The 10,665-nt window shown below is 56.3% G+C and overlaps 2 protein-coding genes across 2 annotated transcripts; both read right to left on the bottom strand.

Annotated features, from left to right (window-relative positions):
- Nucleotides 1-2,372: 2,372 nt before the first annotated feature.
- LOC116780268 (avidin-like) lies at nt 2,373-4,040 on the bottom strand. The gene is given in 6 exon segments (XM_032674956.1): nt 2,373-2,527; nt 2,970-3,102; nt 3,208-3,328; nt 3,330-3,364; nt 3,367-3,418; nt 3,945-4,040. Coding segments are annotated over 6 exon segments (447 nt in total). The 5' UTR covers nt 4,017-4,040; the 3' UTR covers nt 2,373-2,493.
- Nucleotides 4,041-5,999: 1,959 nt separating this feature from the next.
- LOC116780270 (avidin-like) lies at nt 6,000-8,169 on the bottom strand. Its single transcript, XM_032674958.1, has 4 exons — nt 8,083-8,169; nt 7,007-7,220; nt 6,457-6,577; nt 6,000-6,172 (listed from the first exon to the last, which is right to left on the bottom strand). Exons 1-4 carry the CDS (start codon nt 8,152-8,154, stop codon nt 6,073-6,075), a joined length of 507 nt encoding a protein of 168 aa, XP_032530849.1. The 5' UTR covers nt 8,155-8,169; the 3' UTR covers nt 6,000-6,072.
- Between the last annotated feature and the right edge of the window lie 2,496 nt (nt 8,170-10,665).

Raw genomic sequence — 10,665 nt, 5'->3', positions numbered from 1 at the left:
GGAAGCAAAGGGTGCTTGTGCTGGCAAACGAGATACAGAGCTGAATGTTGAGTCTCTGCCTGGGGAGGAGAGATTCACCCAGGGGTCTGTTTCAGGACAGGCAGCAGCAGGGTCCCAACAGTGTCAGGTCACAGTTTGGTCCTCTGCCTGGGGCTGGCAGCCCTCAAGCATCTCCAGGGAATCGCTAACCCTTTTATTCCCAGGAGCTGTGCATGGGATCAGGAAGGTTTAGGGCCCCATCCTCACTTTAGTTTCATTTTTTGCAGTTCAAGGCTGCAGTGTGTAATGCCCATCCCCACTTTAGTTTCACTTTTTGCAGTTCAAGGTCAGGGTGAGTAATGCCACTGGTGTCACATGTGGTCCCTGCCCCAGCACTAATCAGTATTGAATGAGTCATCGGAAGTAATACATGGTGCTGTTGCCAGTGAAGTAGGGAGTGGCCTCTGGGGCTGGTGTTTGCCTGGGGGTGATGCGGTCAGTACAGCTCTCTGCATCAGTCAGGCTTGCTTGGCCAAGTATCAGGAAGGGAGATAGCTCTGGGAGAGAGGGCAGGGAGCCAGGAGCTGGGAGTTCTAGGGATGGCTGCTCCATGGTCTCAGCCCATGATGACTGAGGTCCGGTATTTTTCATTGCTTTCCCACACTGAGCAGCTCTGAGCTTGTGAGAGGAAGGAAGCCCAGCCTGGACCTCATGCCTTGGGTTAAAGGGCAGCGATGATAAAAGTGCCCATAATGAGCTTTTCATCCAAGGATCTTGTTACATCAAGTAGAGGAGCAGCAGGCACCTGGTATTCCTGCCACCCTCCTCCTCCTCCTCCTCCTTGCTGCAGATCCTCTATCTTTTTTCCTTGCATGCTGCAGGGATCAGAGCATAGGCTGTGTGTGCATCAGCACTGAGCATGCACACACATAGCCCTGCTCTGCTTTAGGTCAGTGTCATGGTCCCTGCTTACCTTCCCTGCTGTGTTCCCTCTGTTATGCCCAAGGTCAGCCTGTACCTCACTCATGTCCTGGCAGGTGCCTGTGTTTGCATTGTGAGAACACACTGACAGACTGGAAACATGAGCCCTTCAGAGCAAAATATTCCTCTCAGCCCTTGGCACGTCCCATATGGGTGTTGCCAAATGGTTCTTTTTCGCTTGGTGACTCCTCAAGTGTTGGTCATGCCACCTCATTTCCGCAGTAGTGATAAATTGAAAACTGTGAAAACATGAAATGAAATTTGCCTCCTATTGCTGAGGAAGGCCTGGGCTGTGTAGTGAATACAAAATACTTCCTGATCATGGCTTTAAAGGAGTCAGGTTTCTCCCCTATTTTAAATGAATCAGGGTTTCTCATAGAGGTGGGAATTTCAGTCAATAGCAGAAATAAAACATACCCTTCTTTTCACAGGAAATCTAAACCCTGTGTCAGCATCAATCCTATTTTTATCCACTAGCACCAGCTGCTGGATATTGGTGGAAACAGAAAAACTAGCAGAAATATGAAAACTGGTTAAAAAAGCAGATGGAAATACAGCAATGGAGCCACCACCTCTCTCCAGCTCCCACAGCTGGGCATCTCAGCCTTGAGCCTGTTGAACCCCCAGGTCCCAACATAACCAGGGAGTTATGCAGGGACCATTTTGGCAAGATGTCCAAGGCAGAAGGAAGAGAGGTTGGGCTGTGTTTCCCCAAAGGAACCCAGCCAGCATCATATGCACCCTTCTTCCCCTCTCATTCCCTGGTTATACTTGGACATCAGGGTCTTGGCTGGAGACCCCCACCTGTGCATTGCTCAGAGGGCACAGCCGTGCCAAGGAGTCTCCTGGGGCAGGGCATTTGGGATCTTTCCCCAGCCCCGGAATGGGAAGGCAGTTGGCAGCCAGCCACCGCTGCGCATCCGCCGGGGCTGGGAACGGGAGGCTGCCGGCTCTGCAAAAGCCATTTGCAACCGCCCCGTGCGTTCGGGCACCCGAGAAACTTCCTCTGCTCTGCTCACATGGGGAAGGCTCTGCCTGGAGCCTGCCCTGCAGCCCTTGGACGTGCTGGCCACGGCAGCACGCCGAGGCTGTGCCTTATCCTGCTGCAGCCCCACAGCCCGGTTTGTTCCCCATCGCTGGGGACATCTGGGAGAGACCCCGAGGAGCGTGTTACCCACAGCACAGCAGCAGCTTTGCAGGCACAGTACTGCTGCACACCGGCAGGGAGGGGACATGGGACAGCCCCCATCCCCGGGGACCCTGCTGCCCTCAGCCGTGCGGCACGAAGGGGGGGGGGGGTGGCTGTGAGGCAAGACAAAGCCCACAGGTTTGAGGCAAGGCAGAAAACAGAGCCAAGCCCTGCATACCCACAGAAACCCTTTATTTTGCATCTTTATTTTGAACTTGCCTGAGAAAGCGTGAACCTGTGGGCTGAGAGCTGCTCAAGTGCAGCCCGTCAGTGTGAGCAGAGTCTGCCTGTGAGAAAAACTGACTCCTTGCAGTACTGAGCCTCCTGGATTTCCCCACTTGCAGTTATTTTATCCGTGTGAAAATGCTGGTGCCAACCCTGCAGAAAACAGCAAATCACTGTGCTCACCCAGATGGGGTCACCTCTGCTGAGGAGAGTACAGAGGGGAAACCCAAGGGGAGGGTTGTGTTGACCACAGGGTGCTGGTTGAGTGAGGTACTCTGGGCTCCAACAGCCTGTAGCCGAGACTGCACCAGGTGCTGGCACCTTTTCCTCTTCTCCTGCTCTTGAGAGTTGAAGGAGACCCTCCTGGGTGGGGAGACCTGCTGTGGCCAGACCCTATCCTGGGGTCACCCTCCCTGAGGCACATCTGGCATGCAGGGGGATGTTACAGGGATGCTCCTTAGCCCCTGCTCAGCACCAGTGACAAACCCATTTAAACCCTCCGGTCCTGCCATGCTTCATCCCAGGGTATTTCTCCCTTCTCCAGCCTGGGGAGCAGGAGAGCTTGGCACAGCAGTGGCTAGGACCCAGCACTCACCAGGTGGCTTTCCAGTCCTCAGCAGGACTGTTGGTTGCCTCTCGCTGGAGCCACAGGGCATGCAGGATCTCCTCCCCATTGCTGCCCACGTAGCACTGGCCCAGAAAGATGGTTGTCTGGGCTGTCTCTGAGTCTGGAAGGATTTGAAGCTGCATGAGTCAGGCACTGAGACACAAGGCCATTGCTCTGTGTCCTGCTGGCATCCCTGCTGCCAGGTGACGGCCCCCTTCCCACCTACCTTGGAGCTGCCAGTGCACGGTGAAGGAGAAGATGGGCTGTGGGACTAGCCTCGCATCTTGCTGGGACCCCTCCAGTGGCAAGGTGAGGATTTCAGAGTCACCAGTGGCAGATCCTGGCAGGGTAGGAACCAGAGAATCTGCCGTCCTCGCCGAGGGGGACACGACCATCCGGCAGCCGGTGTCGCTCTGCCATGACCCGGAGAGGAGGCACTGCAAGGACAGCATGAGGTTTGGGGTGCCTGGGCAGGCAGGGGACATCCTGCTCCCAGCCCACCACCCTAGCTCTTCCCAGGAATGCCTGCAGCACTGGGTGGCATGCCACAGACCCGGTGAGCCACTGGCATCGCCCCCTCTCAGGGTGAGTGCCATGCCTTAGCACTGGCTGCCTTCAGCCCAGCTGCTGCTTGGTGTGGTTTGATGCAAGGAGAGCAGGTCCCCCTCATGCTAAATCAGCAGGTGCACTGCTTTCCTTGCATGCTTGGTGGGAAAACAGGAATTCTCTAGGACACGGCTCTGTTTGCCTGTTTCTGGATGATTCCCATAGTGAGGGTCATCCCTGTAGGAGTGGTCCCTCTCTCCCAACCTCACCTCAACTTCCCTCAGTGCTGCATACTGCTGGTCCCACCAGCTCCAGCAGCCTGGCCCTGGCTCCCTCTTGACCTCTGCAGCCCCAGCAGCATCTTGGGGGTCTAGCAGGGTGCCAGCGCCCTGTCCCCACCGTCACCCATCCCCATACCTTCCTCTCTGCAGGGGCAACAGGTGCTGCCAGGGCAAGGGTGAGCATCAGGGCAAAGGCACTGCTCTCCATGGCCACACGGCTGCTGAGGGCCCGGCACAGCTCCCCCCAGCGCTGCAGCCCGGCCCCCTTTATAGGGCTGTAACCGGAGTCCCACCAGCACCAGGCTAGCAGCCGCGGGGTGAGTGGCCTGATGTCAGGCTGCCCGGGACAGGCAGGGAGGTGAGGAGGTCTACATGACCTGGTCAGTGCTGGAGGAATGCGGGGATGAGCACGGTTTGCAGAGGGGTGGGTGCACAGGCGTTTCATGAGGCACTTGTAGCAGCCTGGAAAAGGCCAATACCTTCCATGGGTATCCACCTCCTGTGCATGCAGGATGTAAATTGTCACCTGTTCAAACATTCACCCCCTTCCTGCTTTGCTGGTGCCACTGCCAGAACAGGGCGTCACCCAGGTGGTGCCTGGCAGGGGCCAGCTGCAGCAGCTGGCAGCGCTGCACAGGAGGGAAGACTCACCTTGACTTCTGCTCTAGCAGTAATAACACTTCCCCAGCATATTCTGCATGTCAGCTGCTGATTGTGATGCTTTTGCTTTTGCTTTACTGGGAGTTAGAGGAAGAAGTAACCACAGTGAGATACTGAGGTATCTCACATCTCGTGTGTTTGCTTAATACACACGGCATGATAACCAGCATTGTATTCACACCTTTTCCCTGTATTTGCTATTCTAAAGGGCCTTGGATGTGCAAACTGCAGCTTGCACTGCCCCTGTGTTCCTGAGCCATGTCTTTGCTCTCTGTGATGCCTGGAGCAGCCATGGGGCTCTAGGTAACTGAAAATTCAGGTGGGATTCAGCAGCATCACTCTGTGCTCTTTCCAGGTCAGCAGTACTTTGGGCACTGGATGGCATCAGGGCTGCAGTGTGCATACGGGGATGGGAGGGAGTCCCCCCAGTGGAGTGGCATCTCTCAGTGCCCACCATGAGCCCTGGTGCACCCTGGCACCCTGCTGCTGCTGCTCAGCACATCTCCCTCTCATCCAGATAGCCCCGGAGGCTAGGGAAAACACCTCTCTCCTAACACATCCCTCCTCCTTGTTGCCTTTTTCTGTCCCATACTCATGGGCTTATCACAGGGGCCTCAGAAATCACCCAGGCATTCCCTTGCTCTTGCCCTGGATGCTACGTTCTATTCCGTTGGCCTGACACCAGTCCCTGCCTTTCTGCACTCTTTGGCAGGGACAAGCTGCCCTGTTAGGGGTGCCAGGGAAGTTGCAGGCACCCCTCTACGTCATGGCACCGTGCTCTGGCCTTGCTGGGGCTGAGCCAGGCTCAACAGAATACTGCTGTCAACCCCAGGGCTGGAATATTTTTGTAACACTTCTGCAAGAGGTTTCCTCTTCACCCACAGATCTGCCAAAACCTTTGTGTCGAAAAGAGCTGACTAAGTTTGACAAGTGTCTGCAGAGGCAAATAGAGCAGCCCTGCCAAAATGCAGTGGCAGAGAAGGGTAAAATCCCTGGCTGTAACCCACAGGGATGGGATGGGATGGGATGGGATGGGATGGGATGGGATGGGATGGGATGGGATGGGATGGGATGGGATGGGATGGGATGGGATGGGATGGGATGGGATGGGATGGGGGCTTTAATTTGTGCACATTTTACACAGAGTGCCATATAGCACAAAGGAAGCACTGAACCAATATCTCACCTCTACTGATACTCTGCATCACCCAACCCTACGGAGCACAGAGGTACTGGAAAGGGTCTGGTGGGAGTGGATATGAGGCAGCACATGGAAATCAGCTGGATTCAGGATGCTGCTGCCAGCTCTGCCACCATCAAGCAGGCGAGGAGTGATGATATAGGGTGGAAGTTTGGGTTAAATAAGGTGGCAAATGAGCCCAAGGGGGTGGATGAGTGGGATCAGGGAGAGATGTGGATGTCCCTGGGGAAGGGCAATGGTGAGCCCTCACCTCAGCAGGGGTATCCATGGGGACAGAAAGAGTAGCAAGGGCAGATTTATAAAAAAGGCAACCACACTGGATGGTTTTTAAGTTTTATTTTCCTCTGAGAGGCAGGTTTTGCTTGCCTTGTTGGGGGAGCCAGGCTGCAGCCAGATCATCCCATCATGGGGCTGGTGAAGATACATCCTCACAGGATGGGGACAAGCTTGGCAGGATCTTTCCTTTCATGGTGCGTTTTCGTATGAAGACATTTCTGCCCACCCTGTGAGAAGTTGAGAGTTCCCCGTGGGATGACCCACAGACACTGCCCACTCAGAGCTGCCAGTGCCATTTAGGTGTCCCTAAATGCCCCCCAGCTTTCCTCAAGCAGCTGCCAGGTGTCCTTGGGCAGGGCAAGCCCTTTGCCAGGACACAGTGGCATCCCTGCTGCCAACCCACACTGGGGGGCTCCCAGGGGTGGTCCCCTTGCTCACAGGGCTGCTCATCCTCAAGGGTCCTGGAGAGGGCCCCTCTGTGGGACTGCTGCCCCCCATGTCCCCACACTACCTCGTGGCTTTCCAGTCCTCCTTGAGGGACCCTACAGCTTCACGCAGCAGCCACATGGTGGTCAGTGTTTCCTTTCCACCCGAATCCACGAAGCACTGCCCCACAAAGGCAGTGGTGGCATCTGGGAGGAAGAGTTTATTGGGAGATCTATGGGGAAACCAGTTGCTTCCTCTTCCCCACTGTCCTCCCAGAGACATCTGTGTTCCCACTCTAATGGCCACATATCCACCAAACCCACGCAGCAGGGGAGGGGTTCCTGCCCTTCCCCTGTGACTCCCTCAGACAAGGCAAGGTCTGCATGACCTAATGGGGTCTGAACCCTCTGTGGGCACCCCGAGGTGTCCGGCTGGGATGGGGGTGAAGATGATGGGTGAGGAGAGGCTGTCCTGTGCGAGCCCAGCATTGCCCCTTAGCCCCACATTGGGCAGGCACTGCTTAGCTGCGTCAAAACATCACCCAGCAGAATTCCTGGTAAAAGGGAGTTCCTGCTCGCTGTCTACGTGGCTCTCAGTGACACTGCTGTACCATCTCCAGGTGTTCCAGTACTTACTAGAGAACTTGTCCCAGCGCACGGTGAAGGCAAAGGTGGGCCAGCCCCCCTCACCAGGCTGCTGCTGGATGCCCTTCAGGGGGGAGATGTGGGCACAGCCACCAGAGAGAGTGATCCGTGTGAGGTATTTTCCCTGGAAGTCCCCGTTGTCCCTCAGTGCTGAAATCTCCATCAGTGAGTCCTGCTCGTTCCTCCACAGTCCGCTGAGCTGGCACTGAAGTGATAGAGCCACACCCTCCCAGTCCCCGCACACGGCACAGAGGGGGACCCCATCCCTTCTGCTGCCCCAAAGCTGGAGCCACAAGCCCTGCTGCGGTTGCAGATGCAGTGCATGGCTCTCCCTGACCTCGGTTTGAGGAAATGCTCCCCCAGGGGGCTCCTGGATGCTGAGTGAGCGGTGGAGCAAGGCCAGTATTTCTCAGCCTGCTGGCAAGAACGGTGTGCTCACACAGACCCCATGAGAGGGAGTGCCCTGTCTGCTGTACCCCTGGGCACAGACCCCATGGGAGGGGTGCCCAGGGCACAGTACACCCAGACACAGACCCCGTGAAAAGCAATTCCCTGTGCACTGTACCCCTGGGCACAGACCCTGTGGGAAGGGATGGTCCCATGCATGGTTCCCCAGGCACCTATCCTATGGGAGGGGGTGTCCCGTGCATAGTGTCCTAGACACATATCCCACGAGAGAGGATGCTCCATGCATAGTGTCCTGGACACACAACCCGTGGGACAGGGTGCCCCATGCATGGTGCCCCAGGACAAATATCCTGTGGGAGGGGTTGTCCTGTGCATGGTGCCCTAGACATGTATCCCATGAGAGAGGATGCTCCATACATGGTGCCCCAGACACAGACCCCACGGGAAGGGGAGGGAATGCCAGGAGTAAAGCTTCCTGGAGGCGATACCAGGTGGCAGGGGGTGACCCGGAGATACCCTGCCCACTGCCTGGACAAGGTGCTTGCAAAGCTCTCCTGCTTGTCCAAGCCTAAACTGGCACTCAAGAGAGAATCCCTGGCTGCCCAGGCTGTGTCCTAGAGCCACATCTGCCACACTCCCATTGTCACCCCTGTCCGTACCTTCCTCTCCGCAGGGGCAACGTGCGCTGCCACGGCCAGAGTGAGAACCAGGATGAAAGTGCCCCTCTCCATGGCTGCGGGGCTGTGAAGTACCTGGCACAGCTTCCTCCTGTGCCCTGCATCCCAATCCCCTTTATAGGGCTGTAACCGGAGCCCAGGCGGCAGCGGGCTGGCAGCCCCGGGGCGAGTGGCCTGATGTCAGCGTGCCCAGGCCAGGTAAGGAGAGGGCGGGAGGAGGTCTGCGTGACCTGGGGATGAGCACGGCTGCTCAGAGAGGTGAGGACAGAGGGATGATTTACATATCCAAGAGGATCTGCCAACCCGTTCCTTGCTCAGTGTTGGAGTCCTGTGAGCAGGCACGACCTGACACTGCCCCGCTACCACTGACTCAGTGCTGCCACCCCAACATCGGGCTGCAGCAAGCACAGTCTGACCAGCTCTGCTCCACTGCACTGAAGGGTGGTGTGTCTGCCCACGGGGACACATCCCTGTGACCATCCCTTCCTGCATTATAAATGTCTGCTGCTGTTTCTAAGCTGTTTTTCCTCCTGGCTGCTCTGGGCTTTCCCTGGGTCTGGGAGCTGTGACTGTGACTGCAGCAGGAACTGTTGAATGAATCCCCCTCCTAAGTGCAGAAGGGCTTTTCTGGAAGATATGCAGATGTTGAAATTTGCTTGTCCCTGTGGGAGAGGATGCCCCGTGCATGGTGGCTCTGCAGGCACCATGGAAGGTGATGCCACATCCATGGTGCTCTGAGGCTGGGCAGGATCCTGTCTGAGCCCTCCCACAGGGCCCCTAACAGTACGAGACTGTGCTGGGGATGTGCAGATGGCCAGGGGTGCTCAAAATGCCTGGCCTTTGCACAGGGACACAGTGCAGACACATCCTCTAAGATATCACTCCAGACAGGTGAATGTGTCGCTGCCCATGCTGCAGGGGAAGAGAGAGGTGGCATCTGGCTGCATCCAGGTCAGGAGAGACTTCTGTGGCCCCTGTCCAGTACAGGGGATGAGACCTGCCTTCGGCATTCTCCTCATCTTTCCTGGGCTTAAAGACAGGAGGAAGGCTGCTCTCGTCGTCCTCTGGGGGCAGGATCTGGCAATACAATATATTCAAATGGTGCTTTGATTTTAATTTAAAAAGTATAGACCTGCCTTCAGCTCCCATCCCAGGGACTTTTTCCAAAAGTCCATGGGGTCCTGGCACCACTCTTCCTTTCTTGCTGCCCAATTGGCTCCCAGCACTCACCTTCAGGGCTTGGTGCTCCCCTGTGGGCTCCATGCAGCACCCATGGGCACAGCCCCAGCACAGAGTAGGGACAGAGAAGTGCCCTGTCACCCACCCACTGGCTTTCCAGTCATCCTCTACTTGTCAGGCTCATCTTGCATGATTCATGTGCTGTTCAGTATTTCCTTCATGTCCTCATCTATGAAGCATTGGCCCGTGGAGGCAGTGATGGAGTCTACAGCTTGTGAAAGGGTGGGATGAGAAGGTGCTGGGGTGGGGCTGTCCCTCTTAGCAAACAGCTTGCCTGTTTGTCAGTGGGAGAAGGCTGCTTGTAGGTGGGTGATATTTCCCTCCTCAGCCTCCTGTCCTGCTGACACTGGCGGCATGGCATTGAACAGGCATGGGATATGCAGGGCTGGTGGGGTGAGCCCAGCTGAGATGCATCCAGCTCTACCCCACCCTCATCCTCGGCAGGACCTGACAGAGGTGGGGACCAGGAGGTGCCACCAGCCACGCAGATCCAGTGTTGGGGATGGGTGAGCCCTGGAGACACCACAATAAGGCAGGCAACCGTCAAGGACATCATAAGGAAGGGTAGGAAGTTCTAGGAACACTGCAGAGAGAGGGGAGGGCTTGTGACACCAAAGGGAAAGGCAGAGGATCAAATAGGATACTGCAGGGAAGTGCAGAAGAGCATCAGGGACATCACAGGAAGGGCAGGGAAACTCTCTGGACATCACAGTGGAGAGCAGGGGAGCTCTGGGGACACAAGATGAAGGCTGAGAAAGGAGAAACATCTGAAAAGCTCCAGTTAACAGTGAAGCAGAAGGTGGATTGGCCCTCCTGTTTCGTCTTGTGTTGTCTGCATTGGTGACACCCAGACCTCATTTGTGGTGGCTGTCGCAGCTGTGTGGTAGGAACTGGTGAAGTTGCTGTTTCCATTCATGGCTGAGATGGCTTGTTGGAGCCCAGGTCACTGACCCAGTGCCCAGTCAGGGTACACTGGAGCGGAGGGGACTCAGCACTGGTGCTGCAGCACAGCCTGGGTGTGGGCAGAGTGGCAGGAGTGAGTAACCCAGCGAGCCATAGAGGGGAATCTGGACCAACTGCAGATTCCTCATCCACCCAAGGGGTTATGCTGCAAAGCTTAGCTGTGGGTTGGGTAGGCAGAACGCATGTGGAAGGGTGCCCTGGTTCTAAATGATCCTCAGGAAAAATTGAAAACATGGTCAAGGAACTCCTCCATCTTCTCAGGATGACTGTCTGTGCTTGGCAAGGCTGCAGCTGGAACTGGGCTATGGAGAGAGGCGGAGAGAGCAGAGCATGATGTGCAGTCCTGAGCAGAGGACCATGCAG

This window comes from Chiroxiphia lanceolata, chromosome Z (genome assembly GCF_009829145.1).
Source record: "Chiroxiphia lanceolata isolate bChiLan1 chromosome Z, bChiLan1.pri, whole genome shotgun sequence".
NCBI classification, from domain to species: domain Eukaryota; kingdom Metazoa; phylum Chordata; class Aves; order Passeriformes; family Pipridae; genus Chiroxiphia; species Chiroxiphia lanceolata.
The sequence above is the reverse complement of the archived record's forward strand: the minus strand, read 5'-3'. Positions and strand labels throughout refer to the sequence as shown.